Source organism: Harpia harpyja, chromosome 22, assembly GCF_026419915.1.
Source record: "Harpia harpyja isolate bHarHar1 chromosome 22, bHarHar1 primary haplotype, whole genome shotgun sequence".
NCBI lineage: Eukaryota > Metazoa > Chordata > Aves > Accipitriformes > Accipitridae > Harpia > Harpia harpyja.
In genome coordinates, this window is record NC_068961.1 from 19797452 (window position 1) to 19821977 (window position 24526).

A 24526-nucleotide genomic window follows, 5' to 3' on the forward strand; every position below is an offset into this window, starting at 1 on the left:
TCAAGGAAAGAGAAAAAAGAAAATACTTATGAAAGAAAATATAAAATGCGAATGAAAGACTGTAAGGAATACGTTTTCCAGAGACTTTTAAATGGACCTTCCAATGCCCTGTGTGAGGATTAAAAAATAAAAAAAAAAAAAAAGGGGTGGGGTGTCAGAAGACCCTTCGCAATGCAGAAGAAAAAGTGGTTGCACAAATACTAACTAAAGGAAAAAAAAAGTAAGAGAGGTGAAACAGACAACCATGTAGAGAGGATGTTTACTACAGACTAGCAACAACAAAAAAGAGTAACAATTCTTGCAAAGATAAGGACCTTGTTCCACAGAAAGAAAAAACTCCAAGGGAAAAAGTAAACAGCTGGGCCTGAGGTAAAATATTAACATCGGTGTTTATAAACTTATGTGAATGATTGATTAAAAACCTCAGCCACAGCTTGCCCCTCCGTTAGATTCAAGCTGAACACATGACTGCACGCTCACTGCTGAGCAAGAGCTAGAGCCTTCAGCATCTGTAGGAGTAGCTAGCACCTAGATCTCATTGCACTTTGCTATATTTACTGAAAAACTGAAGCATTAATGTAAAAGTTTCTGCTTTATTTTGTTTCATTTCAAGCCTAATTCGGGTGTCCCTGTAGCATTTCCGTTATAATCTAGCAGAACGAGGGACATGAATTACTTTGTACCTGCAGAGGAAAAAAGACCAAGAGAAAGAAGTGACCCCGATTTAGCCCAAAACACAGAAAGCAGCTCAGAAAGGGCTACAGCCTTTAGCCACAGAAGCAGACTAGGTTTCATTCACTATTCAAGCAAGTCTCCCACGAGACCTAGATACATCCTATTAGAGAAACTAAAGCAATTCTCAAGTATATGTCGCATTGCTGTTAAGCCAAAAAATAAAAACTGAAGTGCATCTAAGACATGACGCAATTCACCTTACCCGCAAACATGCTATCTATCAAAAGTATTCGTAATCTATGGACTTTCATTTTAATGAGTTTTATGTCCCAAGATTCTATTTCCAAGGCAACTTAGTAATAAGCAAAAAAGTCCCCTTCACACACGCTGTGAAAGTCTTCAGTGGCATTACAGCAAAGCCACTCATAAGCCCAACTGCAAGAACAAACAAATTGTACATAAATCAAGTATCAAAATATTAGCTGTTCCTTGTTCACAGAACCCATAACACCACTATTTGGTACAGCACAGAAAATTAACAGTGCTGCAGGAAAATATTAGGATAAAAGAATTGAAGTCCAAAGTGAAATGAAAATGCCTAACAGTCAAATTGCCCAAGAATAATAAAATACAACAGAGGATATAGTCACAGTCCACAGTAATGCAGCTGTCCTACTATTTCAGGCAAACAAAACAGACTTCTAATAGACATGAGCATGAATAAATAGAAGAAAATAGAATGAGGAACGGCTGCTCTTACTAAGCTCCGTTGCATGGTGGATGTAATGAGTGCTGAAGACTCTTGTGGCTATGCAAACTCAACAATCTTAAGACTTGAACAATGTGCCGTTGGACTCGATGAGATTTTATTCATCTACTGTAGTCACCAGTTTTCCCCCCCTCACTTCAGAGGGGCAAAATGTAAACCCTACTTACGGTTTCCTAGGTAGGCTGATTCTTGCATAACACTATTATGAGCCATTTTCTGCCCCTGGATAAGAAGGAAGAGCTTGGAAAGTCAAAAAAATAAACTGCCAGAAAAGAATTGTAGCTTAAACACCATCATCTCAAATAGAGCATGAACAGCCAACTTCCATGAACAAAATAATCTTATTTCCAAGTGCTACCACCACCACCCCATAGAAAACACAGTCACTACCACAGACCCACAGACTCACACTTAGTTTAGCTTGTGTGGCAAGAATAAATCATAATTAATGGTTAATTATGAGTACAACAAGATTCAATGAGCTCTTGCCAAGCAAAGCAGTACATTGCTTCATTCCTCTATGTCTCTTGATCTGATGTAGGGAGGGATTCAAAGGAAGAGGGAACAGTCATGAAGTGCAGCTTCAGCCCAAAGAGCTAAATCTCCTTTATGCTTAAGGAGGCAGGGCAGCTCTGCAAAGCCACTGATGCTCTCCCTCTCTACGTCTTGGAGGGCAGGCAGGGCAGAAACTCCAGCAAGTTTGCTGCTGCACACCTGCAAGAGCTTTACAGGCAGGAAAACAAACTCAGCAGCTTATCAGACACCTGCCACACAGCCTGATCAGTGAGCAAAGGCACTACCTTCCTTTACCCATTATCAGCCAGCCGTGGTCCCAGCATCAAGATGAACCAAGCTCAGCAACCAACCCGTGCATGGCACAAACACAGGCCTGCATCACCTACCTGGCACAGGTTATCCAGGGGCAAAGACACTCTGCGTTGTGTGAACACAGCTGTGCTGCTTTTAGAGACGGCTTTACACCTAAAAGCAGGTTCCTTTGCAGAAGGCATGCAGTGATACCAAGCCAAAAACCCTGTCCAGAATTTGATGCTACGCACGCCTGAGCCCAGCACTGAGGCTGCGGGGGAACGTACTACCGTGGTGCTCGCTCCGCCACTTCGGTCAAGACCAAGGTGTCAGCCTGGGCTTCAGTATCACACCAGACAGCAGAGCCAGTGGCAGCTGAGGCTGTGGGCTGAGGACTGCAAGACCACAGCAACCACCAGGGCATCCACGCTGCACTCTCCAGTTCTCCTCAGTGAGGGCTGCGTTAGCTCAGAGAGCTCTAGAGCAGCGTTTGAGCCCTGTCCTAGCTGCGAGCACTGGGGAGCACAGGGTGAGTACCCACAGCTCCCTTAGCACTGACTGCAGGAGACTACATGTTCCTCTACCAGGCTCACCAGCACTTATTTATTTTGACCCATTAATTCTTTTATCCTACCCTCAATTCCATCCCACTAACTTGGATCCTGGAAGATTAACTATAATTTAAAATTTCTATTATGCTTTTTTAAAAAAATAAATCTTCTTTTTGTAAATCCTTAAATAACAAGTCTTGATAGTCTGTATTTTGAGTTGCTCATAAAATATGAATTTCTCCTATATGAGACCTCAGAAACTGTGAAAGCACAACAGGCCGAACCATACATCTAAGCAATGTCTGTAAGAGGGAACACCACAATCTTACCTGACAGGTAAGCAAATTGTTTCTTTAACTGGTCCTGAATATCTGCAGCATAGAGGGGAATGATATCCTGATGCATGATTTCATCTGTGGAAGAAAAAAAAATTTGCATTGCAAAGTCATTTTATGTAAAATTTCACAGCAGACATCAAAAAAAATCATCCCTAGAACACAAACACCCAGAAAACCGTCCAAGTTTTGAAAAATACATGAAAATGTCTGCAGTGTTTCAAGTGTTCGCCAAGGGCAAACTTTTCTTTGAACGGCATACTGATAAAAGAGCAAAGAAATGTGGATTTGCTGATGCTCAGAAGCGGTACGGGATGACGCTGATCCAAACACTATAGATCTAATATTCCTCAGGAATGATGTTAAACAGTGGGTTTTTTTACATATCAAATTCATTTTTTATTAAAATCTTCTCAACTCACATGAAAAATGGAAAACTAGGATCCCTCTAGCCTATTGTCTAGTGTTCAAATACCCCAAGGCAACAGTGTTCAATAAGGTAGGTAGAACAGGCTTGAAAGTACATCCCCACATTGAACACACACATTTGTACCTCAACTGGAAAAGCATTGCTTAATCTTTTATCTCAGCCCTTCCACTTCAGCTTGATGACAAACATACTGTTTTCCCGAGTCTTTGTTTTCTGCCACAGTGTTTGAGCAGAAGTGTTTCCCACAGCGCATTTCTAGAGGTCAAGCAGAAACCTAAGTTTCGCTGACCTCAATAAAGACTGCATGACAGAGTTGCCTCATTCATTAAACTATGATCTCATTTTTTTACAAGGAAACAAAGTTTTACTCTTGCAATTCCTAAAAATTAATTATTCTATATTGTTAGCCTCATTGAAAAGTAGCAAAGGGATAACCTAGCATTTTCATTATTTGGTTTTGAACATTTCCCTTAATCTGACATTGTATAAAGAAGTTTTGTTTTCTAATGTACATTGAAATGCCATTAAGATAGACTCAAATCTGACATTCAGAACTGTGAATATGCACAGGAAAAGTAAGTAAAAAATCCAAAAGCGATGTAAGGATAAGTGTCATCTGCCTTGAAGTACAAACTGATCAAACAGAAGTAGAGCTCTGGCCCTCAAGGAAGGGACTTGCTATTACTGAGAACTTTCAAATGCTAGATCTGGAGTGGAGAGTCACTCACTTTTACAAGCGATTCTCATGTATGTAAAATTCTGAGAACTGCAATTATTTGAGAACAGCAAAAAAACCCAATTTCAGTTACTTCTTCCAGATAAGCAACAACTTATACTGGGAAACAGAACTTCTCTGTTCTCTTTCGGCCAGTCGGGCAGAGGAAGACCCATGACCACTTTCAAGGTCACACACTGAGCAGAGATATTTTTCTGCATCCGGTGAACCGCTCCTTGATCAGAAGACCTCTGCGTTCCATGCTGTCAAATCCATAAGTGGGTACGTTTAACTGCTAAGTCATATTTCATCCAGACCTTCAGTTATGTCATCATCTTAATGGTTTTAAGAGAAAACTGAACACAGATCTTTCAAAAGTCCAATCTCAGATGGCCAAGTCATTTCCAGAAGAGGGGACCCTGCCATTCTAAAGGAAAAAGGATTTTAGATTTCATTTTTGCTGTCAGTGCTTTTTAATATAAGGAGCCCTCCTGCAGCAGTGTTTAAGAAACTGAAGTAAATAGCCCTGATTCTGCAAACCAATGCCTGCAGGTGGACCCATTTACCTGAATATAGACTATTATAGGGTCAGTGCTTAATTTTTTGGTGGGAGATGGGTAAAGGGAAAAGAATGTAATCACTTTGTAATATGCCATCCTGCCTACAGTCACAGGCAGAAATAATTTTCATTATTGCAGCCTAAGCATGTAATAAAATAGGCGTGTTTTGCATACCTAAGTGAATATGTGACACGGAACATTCAAGCAGGCAAGACGTTCGTAAGGCAGGGAAACTCTTTATGTTTCCCAGATACGTAATGATCACCATTTCCTCTTGTATCCATGTGATTTATCCCATTGCGGTCCTGACTTGTGCCATATGAAGACCCAAGTCTAGATTTGATTGCCCCAGTGTTCCCTCTGGTAGGAGCAGCAGCTTTTGCAACCAGCACAGGATAGCCCCACAACCTTGTTGTCAAATACTGTTTCACTGAAAAGACAGTATTTTCCTCCCCCTGGTTTTAACTCAAATTTAAGAGCCAGTCTGTTTGCAACTGGAGGAGCAGCACACCGTGTCTGTTTACAGACAGAAAACCTCCAGAAGACCTTCCTGCTGTGCTCTCCTCCACCAAAGCACATCTCATCTTGCTCTTGCTGGTCTGGTTTCATGACACACTTCTGGAAGCAGAATACGCATTGAGATCAGAGCTGATTTTTCAATAAGTTAAAACAACTGAGATAACAAATAGCAGTAAAAAAACAAAGCAAGAAAACGCAACTCTTGGAACTGCTGAACAGTTCATATCCAGCAGCTTGACTGGATGTGCTTGAACCCTGTATCAGTGCTCACAGACTTAGCCAGAAATCCCTCTCCAGTACCCTGTTTCCTTTCAGAGGAGATGCAATTGTAAAAACTCATCACTCTGCATCATTTCCTTCATATTTAGCATCCCTTTAGAAAAGAGAGTTCATCACAGTTTGTTTGGGATTTAATCTTATTTCACTTTAAGTTTGTCCATCGCTACTTGAATATGCTATTTCCTTAACAGGGTAAGGTAACAAAATGCACGCATGCTAAATAGACTGCGAGGGCACAGGCTCCTTACGTTCATGGACTTTGCGGAAAATAATTTCTTGGAAATATTCTTTAAATAGAGAACCTGCCACCTGGTACATTCTTTAGGGAGAATTTCCTTTTTAGTAAGCTAATTAAGTGCACATTAAAATACAGAATTACTGAAAATCTGTTCACTGTTTTCTAAGGAATTTTTATAGGCTCGAACTCTACTTCCACTTACATGGATTAAGATTTACACAGCCCATGATTTTCCCTGTTCTACCTTAACTGCTTTACATATTATTTTCAAAACAGAGACCTAAGAGTTTGTCTGTTTTACTGTATCCAACATCCATAGCTGAAAAAAGATGCTTATATCAAAACATGCTAGAACATCCAGTCCTTCTTGAAGAGCTCATTTAAAGAGTTTTCCAGAGTAGCTTGCTTAAAAGAAAGCCCCTGGGATTTATAGTGCACCTGGTATTGTAGGTGCTAATAAACAGTAAAATAAGGTTCCATGAAATTATTACTGTTTTTTTATTATTATTATTTTTTAAAACTGAACACATGTAATAACTGGGAACGCACAAAGATTTTTTTCTAAGCCAACAACTGGAGGTTCTTTAAAAAACCCCACATTATCTAGCATTTAAAGTATAAGTGTAAGAGATGACAGAAGTGTCATCTTACTAACATAAGGAATCAGTTCTTATTTAAAAAAGCCTTTCTCTCTAAAAGTGTGAACCACAATCTTATGGATATATCATCTTCTAATTCAATTTTAAATCCTGCTTTGATAAGTCCTGTCTCTATGATGGCTTAGAGGGGCCCGACCCTGTCCCACCAAAGGCACCTGACTGCATTTCAAATGAAGCAGGATGACAGGTTGAAGCACAAGAGCACAAAGATAACTTGTGCTTGAATTACCTGGTGCCAGTAAGCCCTGAAGAAACCCGGATCTGAGAAAACGATCAATGTCACTCAAGATTTTCATTCATTGGTAAAAGGCTCCTCTTTCTTTTCCAATCAAAATGAAACTCTTCATCATTCAGAGTTCACCTGACATGCAGAAGCAAAACCATCTTCACAGAAGACAACACTGGAGGGGAGTCTGAACAGACCATACCTACATTACATGGAAGGAAGTCTCCAGGCATGACTCATGAGCCTCTTGTAATGGGTTTAATCCAATTCCCACTGAGCCAGCTGGAATTACACCACCCTTTGAGTAGGTCTGCACGAAATTCTATGGCCATTACTTTATACCAACTTGAAAGCCAACCTGTTTGTACACATATGGAAACAATTATGCCTTTCAGCACAGATCCCAGTAGCGCACCATAAAGCAAACTACAAATACATTTTCCTCCTCCTCTTTCTTGCTGAGCCAGCAAGATTTTCCTGAAAATGTGTCTACATTTTCTCTATGCAATTCACGCCTTAAATTGAAGAAATAATGTCTTTCTTGACCAGTTTTGTTTTGCTTCTCCTCTGGAACAGCCTAACCACTCAAGAGTTGAATGCCTTTTATGAAGGGGGTCTTCATTTGAAAAATCTCTTCATTAAAGCACCCTCCCATCTGGTAATTATAAATGTACGATAATGACTTTCAGAGCAGTCCCTTCATCTCTCTCAGCCTGAAGGCAAACCTTTCATTTCCTCATTCTTCCCTCTTTATCTTCACCCCCCGGACCACCATCACTAACAGTCAGCTCCTTTGTGTAGCCCCCAAAGGAGGAAGGGCCAGAGCAGCAGAGCTGGCGAAGATAGCCCTCTTCCACACTAAGCCACGTGAAACTAATGAGCTAGTCAAGACGCCAACATTGCTCTCTAGCTCTAAAACTGAATTTTAAAAATCGCCACTGAATAGAGATGATGCCTGCGAGCTCTGTGCTAGGTGTGCTCCGGCACAACAGCTGCAGACCGAGCTCCTCGAGTCCATGTGCTATTTGTAGCCACACTGGGCTGATGACATGAATTCATGCACGTGTTTGTAAACTGAGTATTAAAACCTCACGGGTTCGAAATATCTTCAGGAAGAGTTCATTTCTATTTTATTTGACTGTACTGCAATCAAAACAAGGGGCCAGGAAAAGCGAGTGATTAAACTTCTGGAATTTTCATGCAAAAGGCAGATCTTTCCTGAAGTCTAGTTAGGAAGGAAATTATCACCTGGGTAGAACAGTGTGCTCTCAACTTGTTCATTTCTGGTGAGCTAAAATATCCCAAAGAAGCAGGAAACACAGATTTTTCATCTCTACCAGCATGCCAATTGCTAGCACAAATAGAAATAAAGCAACCTAGCGCTCCAAACAGCTTTGTATGGCATTGGGTTTCCAAAAAATATTTTAAATTATATAGGTATGTAGGAATTTTACTTGTAAAAGCTTAACAGCCTACAGTCAAGCCACATCTCCCATTTCCTCTCCTAGTCAGAAAAGACAGTTTCCTTTCAAGAGCCCTGGTGCATAAAAGAGATGTTCAATTTGAGATACTTTTTCTTTTCAGTGAATCATGCTTTATGTAAGTTCTTCTTCTGCGGCATTACTAACATCAGTTCATTTTCTAGGACTGCATAGCCTATTGCCACAATATGCACAGAACAGCAGGCCTATGTAGCCCATTGCTACAATAGGCTAGGCTGGAAACCCATACATTTTCAAGGTTAAGTAAGGAGCTAGCTGAGTCAAGACTTGGAAGCGGTACTGCCAAAGAAAATCTAAAAATCTTAGGAGTGATGTTCCCTCTATAAGCCCATGCACAGTAAACAGAGGCATTTATTGAGTAGTGTTTTCAATGACTCATGCATCAGAAGCTCTGACCATTCAGATCTTTCACGGAGTCCATGATATTTCTGCAGCACTTTTCATAGTCCATTAAGTTTTGGTAATATTGAAATGATTCCATTGAAATGAAACTTGATAACTCTGCTCATTTAATCATACCTGAAGAACACTGCAACTACTTAGAAGAGACATAAATTAATCCCCAAATGCTCCAATTCCAGTATTTAAATACAAGGGATGGGAACTTGTAATGTGTGAAATAACAGAAAAACAAAAAAAGTTTGTATTATATAGATGCCTCCTGAACCACCTGCTTTACCCAAGTAATTCCTGCTTCCTGTAATCACAATTAAAAAGAAAAAAAAAAAAGTCCATCTTTTCTTCTTTGAGATCACAGACTTGGAGCTTTGGCACAGGACTATCGACAAAACTACAAGGATGATGGTTTGGTTTCATATAGGGAGATTAATCACTGATCCTTCTTTTAAAAAAACTTTTGAGGTGTACAGCAAATGCAGTGCTGCTGGGCTGGCACAAGACGACAAGAGGTGTAACAGTCCCCATTTTCTTGACTCAAATTATGAAATAGCTGCTCAAAAGCATACTTCGACAGCCAACCAAGACTTTTGTTTCTTTCAAACTCTTCTAAAATTTTTGGATTTGTCCACTTATTACACATGTCAAAGGATGTATTTGTCTTTGTTCTCTTCCTTCTTCCACCTCCACTTTTGCGCAAGGCAATAAAGTTCAGACTTGGTTTGCCTAAATAATATCACCTCAAAGCACAAACGTCAGAGGAAATATAATCCTCTTGCTTCCCTGTAGAGTAGCTGTACTCACAGGGTACTACGAGTGCCAAAACCTACATCATCTTCCTCTTCTGCTTCATCAGTCACACCTTCCTGACACACATACTCTGTAGTCCCACAGCTTCTCAGGGTTCAGCATTAAGTTTGAATATGGCTTACAAGAGTAATCGAGTACTAGCTGTTCTGTAACTAGAAGAAAACTACGTAGTAATTAGGAAGGCAATCTAGGGATCAACACAAGACCTAGTATTTCTTTATACTTGAAGAAAATCTACACCAAGACAAATCATATTAGGAGCTATGCGAAAACAGAAAAAAGGGGGGGGAGGATGTTGCAATTGTTGCAAGAAATCTGAAAGTGTTACCAGTTATAGCATCTAATCTGTTTTGCCACACTTTTGCTCCACACAGTGTTAAAGTGCACCTAATCTGTTTTGGTGAGAAAGAGATGTTCTTTGTGCTATTTCAAGTCATGATAATTACTCCCTTCCCAAACTGAGAAGGAAGGGGACCTTTGAATCATGCCACACAGCCATATTACAGCATAAGTTTTTGTCAGCTGCAAAGAGGACTTGGAGATAAAGGGCAGCAACACCGTCACGTGGACTTACCATCTAAAAGCAAAAATTCACCTGGTGCATATGGGCACGCTACTGTTATTGCAACAATAATATTCCTCTCATCCTCTTTCCAGGATATCCTGAAGAAAGCCAAAGCAATTCTATTTGCTTGCTGGTAAACCGTTTTCTGTTCTTGCAGGACAGTTTCAGACTGCTAGGAACCAAAACAGGGTTAACAAATATTACCAAAACTGCAGCATCATTAACTCCTTAATATAGCAAATCATGCTGGGTGTGTAGTAAAAAACTATTTCTGAAGTTAGTCACCAAGAAGCAGCAGATTTTGCAAAAAGCAAAGATTTTTTTTTTTTTTTTTTTTTTTAAGCAGAGAAATATTAGATACAGCCTGAGCAGCAGAGAATATTCTCCTAGCAAGCACTCCAGTGATAAGGCGGCAATTGACCCAGATGTGTCTCACTTAGTACTTTAGCAAGCAAGCCTCCACGGAGTAACAAAAGTTAGATTTTGCCAACTGCATTTAGTAAGATTTAATGCTCTGAGAAAATTATTATGGGAATTTTGCATTCTAAGTAATAAAGTGTTGCAGAAAGGGAAGTCTTACAAAAACAGAAAATAGAAAGATCAACTCTGAATAGAAGAACTATATGCAAATTATAGGACTCATCTTCAGTGTGACTTAAAAACTAATGATGCAATCACACAGCTTAAACATGTATGCTAAAGTGGACATCCTTTTCAGGCAAACAAACCAAAGATTCTTCTCCGCTGAAGCCACCTGCTTTCAACCCTCCCTCTGCAGAAAAACACATATCTCAAAGCATGCCCCAAAGCTTTGACTGAAAAGTCAACACGCACAGGACCAGCTGCATGAGTACTTGGCAATTCTACTAAACGGAATGCTATTTTTGTGTGGTATTTTGGAAGCAAGATAGGATTTTAAACAACGTGTGATTTTACTCTTGATCTAAAAATTAAAATCACTTTTATAAAACAGCAAAGTGGTAAAATCTAATTGCTTATTGTACACATCTATTCTGGAGAGAAATTATACTTCCTTTACTCAAGGAGGATTACCAATACGCATGGCTACAGTACGAGCCTGCACAGCACAGTGCTTGAAACACTGGAGACAGGACTTGATGTTAATCACAGCATTAGGCTGCAGTGCTAACAATTGCGAGGTTGTCACAGAAGAGTTTGGGTTGGAAGGGACCTTCAAAGACCACCTAGTTCCGACCCCCCTGCCATGGACAGGGACACCTTCCACTAGACCAGGTTGCTCCAAGCCCCACCCAACCTGGCCTTGAACACTGCCAGGGATGGGGCATCCACAGCCTCTCTGGGCAACCTGTTCCACTGCCTCACCACCTTCATCACAAAAAAAATTCTTCCTTATGTCCAAGCTAAACCCACCCTCTTTCACTTTAAAACCAGTGCTACTTGTCCTGACACTGCAGGAAAGTCTTTCTTGAATTTTATCATTTCAACAATACGGAGAATGGCTAGAATCACTTCTAGGGAACAATGTATTTTAAGGTACTCTGACACAAGCACACTATTCCATAGAACTGTACATCTATAAACTAATGTTTTGAAAAAGGATGTGAAGCACTTCATGGGTGTGAGAGAGGAGGAAGAGCTAAGTGTTCACTAAGTGGCTTAGATGGAGCTGAGTACTAGTTTTCAGCTAAGACACATTTACTTGCAGCTGTTTGTAAACTTCCCAGTTCTTGGGACTCTTGACTACAGATGACTTACAAAGAAGAGGCTGCCGAGTTCATAACCAAGGGCTGCCCCCCCTTACCACACAGACAGAGCTGTTAATGAAGCAGCTCTTGAAGTACTGTGGCTTACTGCCCAATACCATTAAAAAGATGAAACCCATTACATGGCTCTCTAAAGAACTGCTAGTATTAGCTGCTTCAGGTAATACAGAGGCAGGACATGGTTCAGCATCTCTCCCGGGCAGCTAAAGAGTCCTTTAATGCAACACAGTCAGGTCTGCTGCTCGCATCCAGTGTTTTGCAGGCAGTGTGCTAGAGATTTGGCAGGAGCCTCCCCTCCTTTGCTTTACAGAGCCCCGTTTTCACCCCTTTTAGGTCTCAAATTAAGCGTCCATTCATTATCCAATCTGAACATTTGGCACATTGCTGTAATGACTAATCAAGTTCTGCTAAATAAAGCTCTGGCCTTGTAAGCAAAAAGTTATTTTTGATGGAAACTGACTATGCAAAACAAATCAAAGAAGATATAATTTATTGGATTTATTTCAGTGTCTCACCTGCAAAAAACCCATTAGATTCTGTTTCCATAACTGCAACAGTCTAACTGATGTTACTTCTATTTTGAGAGGTGGTTTTGCTAGACTTTAAGTCCAAAGATTAACAGCTTTCTCTTTAAAATCTGCCCTTTTGGACATACAGGGAAATTACTTAAGCTTTCTGGAACAAAAAAAATCCCCTATTTTGTGTGTGCCAAGTACAAAGTAGATGCATATTTAAAAAGTTACAACTTGCTGTTTGTTGCGAGAAGCCATGGTCCATAAATTGTCTGAAATGAAACACAAAATCCTTGCTTAGAACTTAAAACCAACAAAACCCTGTCATGTTCAAACTGAGAAGTGAATAGATACATCACTTATTCTGAATTAGATGACCTCTACAATTTCTCTCATCTAACTGAGCATAAAAACAGAAAACAAGACTAAGTACAGTGGAGCTGAACTTTGTTTGCTACAGTTCCACAGGCTCTGTGGAATGAAGGTTTATAAAAGCCAGGGTCTTTAAAAAGCACTGTAAGTGATTGCTCCTCCATCTTCAAAGGCTTTGTGTCTTCTGTACAAAACAGAAATGCAGTAGTGCTGCATTTTGAAGAGAAAAGCCATGTAAATGAAAAAAAGTTCTGAATATCTGATGCTTAGAGAAGTGCCTGAGACACAGCAGCTATAAAAGCATTTGAGGAAACAAACATATAAGGCTCCCTTCGTTTCAAGGTAACACAGTAATGATGAGATGCAGAATCTCTCACACATCGTGTGCAGTGAAGAAGCTAAAGAGCAAACTTTGACCTTGAACTTCCCTGGTGGTGGGTATTCTCATCTGAAGTTTCATTTGACCTCACTGGACAGTCTGCTCCTTTGAGACTGAAGGCAGGTTAAAATAAACAAACAAAAAGCCAAATGAACAACAAAAAAAAGTCACATCAGTGCTTTTAAGATGGGGATTTACTTTTAAAAACCTGTCCCTAGGTCTCAGTAAGTACCAGGTTTCAACAACACCGCTAAGCTGCTCTATAGATGTTTGGAGTGTTTAGTTTTTAAAGGACACTAACACTGATTAGAAAGGAGTGAATATCTTTACTGCAATTTTGCACAGCAAAGGCATGAGAGACAACAGTCAGATGCTGCAGCACGGGAAATTCCAGCTGAATGCGAGAGAAAAAATTCACCATGAGAAGAGCCAAGCACTGGAACAGGCTGCCCAGCAAGGCTGAGTGATCTCCACCCTCGGAGATATACAAAATTCAGATGGACAAGTTTCTGAGAAACCTGCTTTAACTTTAATCTTGCTTGGAGCAAGAGGCAGGACTAGGCAGCATCCAGGGGTCCCTTCCAGCCTACGTTTTTCTGTAATGCTGAAGGAATTCCCTGGTGAGAAGTCCTGAAGCCCACCTCACAATCCTGGAAAGAAAAGAGAAGTTTCCAACATAGATATCATGGCCTTACAACAAATAAACTCATACAAACTAAATTCTGTACTAAATTCGGTATATTGATTTTAAAAATGAATACAGAATAGGGTAAAATTTAGTTATGTTGAGACACTTGGTGAATCTCAGGCTAATAAAATCTGTCTGCAACCATATATTACAAAGTATATCTATTTTCTGGAAAACAAAATTAAAACAAAAAAAGAAAACTAAGGAAATAGCTTTTCCAAAGGAAAGAGGAAATATCCCAGAGTCACGATGAAGTAGTTCTGCTTTCTAAAAAAATCCAGCCAATAATTTGTTTCATAAGAACTGTTCACAACCCTCCATAAGGGTCCTGTGTCCACAACTAATAGCTCTGCAGGATGCAAAACTATCACTTAGTAGCAGATTCCCTTCCTGCTGCAGTACTACAGCTCTGAGAAGATCACATCATACCTGTCTCATAGGCAAACAAGCACGGTACTGACTTGCCTTGCTTTCCTCCTTTCAGATAAAGCTTTGGCCCCAGTGGAACACCAAGGGGTCTGTTCTTAACACCAAGATGGAGAAAATTATGGTGATTCACCTGCTGCACCATTCATTCCCCAACATGCGACTCCCAAGTGCTGTGCCAGGCTCCAGTGGCTGAAGGGAGTCCACCTTCATTCCAAATAAGGCTGACAAAGCCAGATTTTAAGAACACTCCCCTGAATTACATGCACACACACAGAAGACCTCTGCCAGGGCTCCAGTCATCCTCTTTCCACATTTCCCCTACCTACAAAGAAAACTAGGAGAACCTCCACAAGATCCTGTCCCTTGGAGAGAGCCTGCAAACTCCTGGGGAGCCACAGCCGGACAGCGCTGGCTCCACACCCCGCTACCAAAACACTCCAGTTGTGCCTGAAACTTTTTAGTCTTGCAATGTACTTACAAGACAGGAGGTGCTTTCATGCCCATTTGGGCACTGAAAACCAGAACTAGCACTGCTCACAACTACCTGCACATTCTTGAAGCAGAACAGAGACTCGAGTCCTGTGCCTATGTCCCAAACCCATCCTCTCTTTTCAGTTTGTCCATCCTTTTTGCCATCTCCTTACCCTCACTCCCAGCCATCGACTTACAAAGGAATTCCCCAAGATGACATTGTTTTCCTTGGAAATTTTCATAGGGTTGAGAATGGAAAGATAGGTATCTGAGACCTCTCCTTCACTTTCATTTTCTCCCCTCTGCTGACTGTAGGCACAAAAAATTCCTTCTCTGAGTGCTGTACGGGGTAAGAACAGTGCTGGGGAAAGGGACAACCCTCCTGCCCACTTTGAACACAGAATCTTTCAACAGTTCTCCCAGAAGGAGCTATCTCTGGCACACTGAACATGCCCACAAGAAGTGGTGGCAGTCAACAGATGACAAATCAAGCCTTGGCAGTTGCTAACAAAAGCAGCCCTGCTCATTTATTTCTCAATAATCAAATACGAATTAAACCCCCCTATTTTAAACTTGGCAACTTACACAAATAGGCCTGGCATGGCTACATATGCATCGTCATGATTTGACACAAAACACTCCCTGGTTCTGCAGTTTAAAACAGATATTCACTCTCTTGTACAATCATCAGCCATTTCCTAAACCCACCCCTCGCCTCTCAGCACAAACGAGGATGCACATAAAGACCAAAAGTTAATCAGACTGATTAATCCCTCTACCTTTTCCATCTGGCTACCCTCACCTTTCTTAAATTTTTCATTCATTCCTCCTAAGCAGCATGCCTTTCGGTATTACCCCTAGTAGCATGGAGCACTACCAAGAAGCACAGCACTCGGACTCACATGTTGATAATTTAATTAGTAATACTAATTAAAGATTAGTACGAAGATCCACCCTTTACATACCTGTTTCATTTAAATTTGAGATTTCAAAAGTGACAACACTGGAAGGTTAGACACCAGTCCACGGACTCAGTGCTCTTTCTCTGGTCCTCCTCTGCAACAGTCACGCATACCAAAAGCAGAGAACAGAACTGGAAATGTGAATTCAAGCACCAGAATAAGGAAGCAATTTTTGCTTGTCCCTATTCCACAAAACACGCTTTCAGTTTTGCAATGGACTGTAGCTGCACTATTAACAGCAAATAATATGTCCACTATTTCATTATATCTTAACAGAAACAACATTCCTATAGAAAGCTCTGACTGAAGGAATTTAAGAAATAATGCATTTTAGATTAACCCTCCTATACTAACAACTAGGGGATGCCAAATTGTATCCTGCGAAAGAAACTATGCTTTTTCCCTACCTCAGATAGGGATCAGGAGAAATTATGTATCTGATATTTACATAAAAAGCAATTAATTGAAAATTAAAACCCACTGTAATTCAGGAACAGCAGGATGGCTCTCTGAAACAGCAAATTCTCCTTGTAAGCTTTAGCAGCAGTTCTGATCACCATAATCACTGCGTGAGTGAATCCTGAACAAAGTACCTTCCACGTAAAATACAGGAATAGTGGATACATCTGATGTACCGAGAAATACATCCACAAATAAAAGGATACACTGCAAATTTATGCAAGGACAGAACACATACACCCATAACAGTAAACTATATTTATGTATGAATGTACACAAAAAGAGTACAACTTCTGCCTTTATACTAAAACACATCCCGTTTCCCTCAGTAGGATAATGTTATCTGACAGAGTTCCTGCCTGACCAGCAATCAAGTAACTAAGAAAATTTGAAAAACTAGACACACCTGTGCTTTTCTTCAGAAGAAGCCACAATTCAGCAATATCTTTGTAGAGCAAGGAGATCAGGCTTAAGGTCATGTTGCTTCTAATCGATTTAGTGCAATATAGTTCCGCAGACAGTGACCTATTTATCTGTGAGCCCGTCTTCAGTGCAAAATGAGAGCGCAAAACTCCATCTTTCAGTCAAAGCCAAGCCACCGGGGACACAATACCTTTCTTCAAATTACATGCAGAGCAACTGCGCCTGTCAGCAGGCTCAGAGGTCCTTCGAAGGGCTCACTGGTTGCTGGTTACCACTTCTTGTCTTTCTGCATAAAGCACTGGCATGCCCTGGATGCAAGCTGTTTGCTTTAAATGTGAACACATGCACTGTTCAAACATTAGCAGAGTAAGAATGCATTAAAAAATTAATCCTAAGTGTGCCTTGTCAAGAACCTCCCTTTAAGAGCCCTAGTTTTAACAAATGATGATCTAGTAAATCCATCATCATCTTTTTCTACCACCCACCCCTACTCCACACAGGGAAATTAACTGCCCAAGGAGCAGATGTCCTCTTCCAATGTACCTTTGGTTAGAAAGTTCCCCAGAAATGCATCCAGCATTTCCTATTTGTGAGGGAATTCTCACCCACATGTCTTTGGCGGAACCTAACTGGGGTGTTTTCCTTGGTGGTAAACCCATCAAGCACCTGTTCCCTATGAAGGAGCCTACCCAAAGCAGCAGGAACTGCCAAAAGGACATGTATTCTACTGATGGGACTTTGTAAGTTGAAATATGTACAAATCTTATGAATAAGACAATGGGAAATAAGGCAACAGATGATGAAATCAACTACAACCAAAGTATTCCATATGATCTTTCAGACATGAATGCTGAGCCACCTTGCTTTACTTAATTCTTTAAAGTAATTGTCCAGTGACAGACTACCTGTTAATTAATACACTTGAGATTAGTTACCAGCCATCCAGACTCACTAATACAAAGAGTGAACCAATGAGTGGGAGTGACAGTAACCACCATACGAAAACAAACGGATTGTTTTTCTTCATGGTGTTCTAAGAGCCCTTTCCCAACAAGAGGGGTCAAGGAAAGAAGACAGTGAGGATAAAAAGCTTGGATTGATGGTTACATCTGTTCACAAAATCCCATTTGCAGATGGGGAAAAGCTCCGTTTCTGCTTCAGCACTCCTGGCCATCAACCAATCCCATAAAAACAAACCCAAACAAACCCAGGTCACCCACAGACCACACCAGAGGCTATTTTCTGAAGTGCCCCACATCTGTGTTCTCATCGCTCATCTGCCACAGGGCAGGAACTGTTGATAATCCCAAACCAGTCAGATGTATTGTAATAAATCTACCATCTATATAAGCAGCTCTATTCAGTGCATGGCATTAAAATGTGACCTGAAGAATATAGTTGAGGTAATTTATTTTAAATTCTGCTTTTTCATTTTGGGGCCCATTACATTTTGTACTATGTCAAAACACAAGAGTTTCCTAAGCAATATCAGATGTTTTTAATTAAAGGTAGAGTTAAAAGAAACAACACTCCTTAGAAAGGTTCTACTTAACTGTTCTGTATTTTAGAAGGTCATCACTAGCATATTGGATTTTGAAGAGAGTTCAAAATTAGTGAATGAGTCTTCACACCACTCCCACAAGTCATGTAAATACTCACACAGATGGAAGCTGAGACAGAGTAAGTGACCTCTCTTGGATCAGGTAACAGCATCTGTTGCAACGTCAGAAACAGGATCTACATCTCGGCTCTAAGCCCGTACTCCCTCCTTTCCAGGACTGTCACCTAACCAGCTCGGTGGAGGTGCATGCTCCTAGATTGGTATCTTGACTTGTCGTCCTCAGACAAAGATCACAATTCACAGCATTTTATTTTCTAGCTCTTGTGCTACAACGTGGCTCTAGGAAGAACACTCTCAGAGCAGCTAGAAATCCTACTACATACCATATACAAGTACACACACTGATATTAATTTCTCACTTAACAGCACCCTGCCAGTCTCAAACATTTGCCAGCAAGAGTCCTCAGCAATATGCTTGGCTGACTAGATATGAGTGTTAGTAACAGGGGTTTGCTGTCACCTGCAACACAGCATGCTGAAAACATAACTCTTGTTATCCAAACTTTTACGCAATGATAAAGCAGGCATAGGAGTGCTTTCCAAACACGCAAAGAGAGGGAGAGGAAGTTTTATGGCCTTCCTTCAGAGATTAAAACCAAGTGAAAGAGGAGCTACACCCTTCTCAGAAAGGTATCACCCTCACCTACACCCATTCAGTAAGATACAGGAACCTGATATTTTAGCAAGCTGGCTACTTCCTTAAGAAAAAAAAAAGCCAAAACCGTGAATGTAAAAGAAGAAAAAGAACCACCTACAGTGTGTTGGCTGTGCTTGTTCTCATTGTCAAGACAGAGAGGAAGTATAAACCCTTGTATTAATCAATACTGCCTGTTCCAGAGTACCTTCATGTTGCACGTAACGTGGACAACCACCTCTCAACAGGCTTCTGCCTTCAGATTTCAGAGCAGAGGAAACAGTGGAACAAGCCATTCAGGTGAAAACCAAGTACTAGTTTAAAAATAATTTAATTTCTCAGACTAGCACAACAGACACATGTAATATCCATCCTCCAGGCTTCCACCTCGCTTCCTCCTTCCTAGCCTTGAAATCTCCAAAACCCACAGTTACATATGTTTTTCCTGGACCACTCAAGATCTAATAATGACCTAAGAGCACCGAAATATAGCGTTGTTTGTTTCAACCCTGCTATCCTTCAATATTAACCAACTAGACACACCTTCACCTCCCACTTTCAGGAAACTTCACAAACAGCAGCAGTACTCCGTGCAGCAGTGCCTGCAGTGAGACGTGGCTACTCAGACTGCACTGGCGTGAGGAAAAGAGGACTCCCGGCTCTGTGCTGAAGTTGTCTGCAGTGCTATTCAAAATTCAGGAGATGGAAGATTGCAGTCTGATAAGAATTGAAAACTGTAATTAAAGCTGGAAACCCAGTCACCACTGATGTTAGATAGATGGCAGGACTAAAATTCAGGAAAATCAGGAGGATGAGATCCATTTTTATAGCAGCAGTGGGATTAAAGGAGCAAGTGGAGGAGATAAGAAAAGGAAATGGATGTGGAGTTTAGTGGCAGCAGAAAGGAGAACCCAACAGTGAGTAACAAGAACAGAAACACGTGATGAAAGCAGCACAGGAATTAAACTCAGGAAAGGAAAAACAGATTTTTTTTTTTTTTTTTTTAATTCTGAAACATATATATTAATAAGAACATTACTCCAGAAAGCAAGGAAAACCAACAGACACCATTACAACAAAAGGAGTGTTGTGCCACAATTGCAGCTATATTTATAGTCAAAATATAAACTGAAACTTTGTCAGCAATAGGAAACCCTTTTTATGACTCTTAAAGTACACAGAATCTTTTTTTTCCAGATTAACAAGATACTCAGGAAGCAGAAAAACTTTCAGGTCAAAAGTTGTGGGAGAATTGGTTCCAACAAAAATATCAGATGCTCCTGTAACAGTGATGAACACAGAAAAAGGCTGCAAAATTATTTATTACAAAGGAAGGAAAGGAAAAGAACATTTGCAGAAAACACCATTCCCCAAATCCTGAAAGAGCAAACAAGACAGAGAGAAGAGAAACCTGCTTTTGATCTCAGATAAAATTAAGAGACAGAAAACATTCATTCCATTACATCTCTAAAATAATCAATTGGGGTGGGTTTGGACAAGTTAGCTATGATATTTCAGTACTAGAGGATAATTCATAGCTCCAAATTAAATAAAAAAATCCAGCTATTAGATCATCTCAGTTACCTGTCATTTTAGATTAGTGAGTATAGGCAAAATCCTTCAGAGTTGGCTATCAACCTCAAGTCTTACTTACACTGCATAAATCTGACCCACATTATTGTGAGGTTACACTTGAAAGTGGTCAAACCCACATAATTGATAGAATAAAAATGCCACTGTCTTCTTAACAGCTTCTTACTTTTCAAGCTAGTTTTGATTTTGACTCATGATTTGGAATTTTTGCGGCCCCTGCATGCTGCAGCAAGCTGCCTGTGGTTGTGCAACCCACCAAGTCCCCACATGGGAGAAGTGTGGAAAAAATGCAAGCACACATGATGAGCAATCCTCAAAGCTCACCATTCCCTCCACTTACGGGTTACCAAAATAGTATCTCAATTTCTATCATTGCCAATCCTTTCAACCTCCTGGGCTTCAACAAGCTCCACAGTTTCCTCAAGAAAATAAGAGACTTAACATCAGCAAACAGTAAGCAAAGCTCATTTTCCACTGATGAGAAAGAAAAAGAGCAGAAAACACACTTAGACTAGCTGCTTCTGGAGAGCCAACCTGGAGAACTGCTTCAAGTTCTCAACAGAAATTCACTTCCTTCCAAGAAAGAAAATCTCACTGCAACAAGAGAACAAAATACCTTATCCCTTGTGCTTAGCAGTGTGATATTCTTGGTTAAATTTAGTCAATGGAGAAGAGACAAAGCTCACATTGGTTACTCTCTGTGGAAAGACACAGCATACAATCACACCTGTCCTTTTTACTTTGTAGATGCAGGATTTTTAAGAAAACATTATTGTAGCATTAAAAAAAAAAAAAGGTAGTGATCTCTTTAACAAAACACTTCTTTAAAAAAAAAAATTTAACCCTGCAAGGAGCTGTTGTAACATCCATAAACAACTGCAGCACAGCAGCTGTAACTGTGTCCTGTTTCCACTCTCCGGGAAGCAAACAGGAAACCTATACCCTTACCTGATTGAAAAAGCAGCCAGTCCAAGATTTTAATCAACCTAAAGCAACAGACATTTTCCTTCTCTTCCAGTTTCCTGGGATGCTTCCTGGCCCGTTCAGGATAGCAGTATGGAGACCAAGCTTTTTAACAGCAGCATTACCTTCATTTTCCACATTAAATATTGCTACTTGCCCTATTACTGTATTTACTTTTGGCCTAGGTGTGACAGCTCAGGCAGGGCTGTGGATTCAAACAACAAAACCACTCCTCTGCCAAGGGCGGTTTATTAGCATTAGCCTCTAACTTCAGAGGGCAGGATTTTTCAGCACGCCTCAAAAACCTTCACACTATTTTCAGATGAACAGTACCAAAAATAGATGCACCAGCCAAGCAAGAGATGTAATTATGCAAACCTTTAGCTAACAAGGAGGAAAGATCTATAAAAACTAGGCAACCCATCACATCCACCTCCACCAATTAGGATTTTGCAATTAAGAGAAAGCAAAACTTGCCAAGTCCCCCCTTCTGCAGTTCTGGGTTAACACCTCAACCCCACAAAACTTTTGAAACAGTTTTGTGTTTCTTCTCCTTTCCATAAGAAGAATGAAGATGTAAAGAAGGATGAAACAAAGGACAAAGAGCAAATTCCACTTGTTCTGACACATGCAGCAGCTGAACTAATGCCCATGAATCTCACAGGACTCAGAGACAACCCGGACACAACCCCCAGCCATTCTTTCTTCTCTTCCTCTCGTTGCCTCTGCAAAAAAGTGCATTTAGTTTCCACCAGCTCCTGCCTTAACAAGTGCGTACCTGATTAGTTCAACGTAATTTTAACTTAGCCCTTACCCTTCTATTTGCACTAAGTGAAAAAGCACGGGGCAAACAGATCAAAGGTGAGAGCACTCTTTGTAGTTCCCTGCACTATGGTGGCAGCAAATAAGACCTCTCCAATTAAGGTCTCATCCTGCAGCCAATCTTTGAAGTATTTAACAGTGTCTTTTTAACAGAACAGATTTTATATTCTTTGCCAAAAGCCTCCATCTCACCTTACTCAAACACAGAACATCCTGTGACTGCTGCTGTTTTGATCCCCATGCTACAGCAGCTTGACCAATGCTGAACACACATACACCTTTTCAGGACACCAAACGCACAATAGCAAGGATAACAAATACAGATACCTAGTCAATTCAAAGGATCAGCAAAGAACCAAAGATACTGCTCAGACAAAGAGAACAACAGCAAAGTAACATTAAAAGTATCCCCACTCCCCAATGAGGATTTATTTGCTGCACTGCATTTTGGTGGGAAACTTCGGGGCAAGAAATGGGATTTTTGTTTAAGAAATATCTCGTACAGACTTCTTCAGAGCACTTGGGGAAGTAAGGTGTAAGGGGCCCCCAAATATTCCATTTTTTCCATCCTGAGATTCTGGAAATGTTTTCCAGCAGCTCTCAGAGTTTTTTTCTTCATTGGAATTTCTTTTCCTGCACTATAAACAAATTTGGTGCAGCCTACATATAAGATACATTCAAGTCCCTACTGTTGGTTGCATATAATTCCTTAGAGCAGAAAAAAACAATCCACATCTTCTTTTTAAACTGCCTAGTTTATTAGCTAGTGGAGGAAACAGCAGCTCAGCTACAAATAAGCAAGAGCATGTAAGTATATTAGTCTCCCCAAACCAACAACAAAAGCCCATGACTTCACTGAACTTGTTTCATGTTTTCTTCTTCAGGCAAGAAGGAAAAAGCTCTCTCATTGTACCTGAGTGGAAGGAAAAGACTCGCAGCTCTATCATCAGCTTGCCCAAAAAAGCAGCATGCATCCGTCTAGCACCTCCTGGCAGCTGACTGGTATCCAGCTTCAGCCAGCCCAGCTGGGGCGGATTCCCAGGCATCTAAAGATTCACAGGTGCAGCCGCCAGCAGTTAGCTGACAAAGAGCTTGTACAAATACTCCTTTTGCAAGCAGGTCTATCAGATTGAGGATGGTGCTATAAACCAGCAATTGAGGTTTCTCCTGAAGCCTAAGCACTGAGGAATGGACTCAGACTTCACGTGAGCCCACTCCCATCTGCAGAGCGGTTCCACTGAAGTTACTGCTTCCCATGCAACAGCAGAGATTAGGAGCTAATCGGTATATGTGTGCTCCACAATTTGGCAAACTGTAACCCAAAGTCTGCTTTGTCACATTTTCTCTGTTCTTATATTATATTATTGTTTTATACCATATACTGCCTCCCCTCACTTGCTTAACTGTTGGTATTGTGCTCTAAAACCTGCCTTCTGTCTCTGAAGCTCTGATGCTGTTTGCAGGTACCAACAGCAACCTCTGTTTTTTCCTTTCTAAAATAAACATCATCACATAGAGGAAATTGTTTTAAAAAATTTAAACTATTCAAGAGCGAACAAGCCCATTGTTTGGAGAGGAGACTTTAGGGCAGCAGTGCACTACCACAACTGTGTTGCAGAGCATCCATAAAAATCCTGTGGACCACGAGGGTTCAAGGTTGGTGTGTGCTGGGACAGGGAGAGAGGGGACAGAGCATTCTCATTGTTTAAATGTAAACAATAATAATAATCGGTTTTCGTAACTGAGAGAAGGAAGCAATCTAATGTGGAAAACAGTTGTTATTATTCTGTTTATGACTCCTTGTTCCCAACAATTATGCTGGGTTAACTTTGTAACACTGAAGGGGCTAAACTGAGGTGACCTGAAAGTGGGCAAATGGCTGAAAACCCATCTGATAAGATGGGCTTGGGAATACCTTTTCTTTTTTTTACACTAGAAGCACGCCAAAGTGGAAAATACTGGGTGGAGGATCCGTAACTCTCGTGACTGTAAGAGCTTTATCCTCAAACCCCAAGACAAATTCCAGTTGTTCAGGCAGTGAACTGGATTCACTGCCAAACAGTAGCTTAGGCACCTTCAGGGAGAAAGCTGTTACCTGAGTCCAAGGGCATGATCCTCAATCTCCTAACACCTCAAAACTTGAAGGTTCATTAGAAATTTTTCCAACACAACTGAAGTTCTCTGCATACAGTCTGAGGTGTATTTAGACAATTTAATACAGAAAGAAATTCCAAGAGCTGGGCCAAAACCCCACGTCCTTCCTTTGGCAAGGAAACAGGCTTTGTTTGGGGCCACTAGGACAACTCTTAAGTTTTTAAGCTCTAACATGAAAGGTTGGTACCATCAAACCTCCTCCAACACCTTCAGTGAAAATGGCAGCAGAGGTTGGTTTTGTGCTGAACTGCGGGTGCACATTA

The 24526-nt window shown here is 40.7% G+C and overlaps 1 protein-coding gene across 18 annotated transcripts in view; it reads right to left on the reverse strand.

Annotated features, from left to right (window-relative positions):
• Positions 1-24526, reverse strand: part of MCF2L (MCF.2 cell line derived transforming sequence like) — a 160016-nt gene that overhangs the window by 66363 nt on the left and 69127 nt on the right. For 15 of the 18 annotated variants that reach the window (XR_008232952.1, XR_008232953.1, XR_008232954.1 and 12 more), the window contains one exon: positions 3132-3215. Coding sequence is in view for 13 of the 18 variants with exons in the window: in XM_052773697.1 (XP_052629657.1) it covers positions 3132-3215 (84 nt within the window). In the remaining 5 variants the exon portion in view is untranslated. Of the gene's footprint in view, positions 1-3131; positions 3216-15597; positions 15691-16459; positions 16741-23022; positions 23043-24526 lie in introns of those variants that run through there. The other 3 variants (XM_052773695.1, XM_052773700.1, XM_052773703.1) reach the window with 3 other exon arrangements.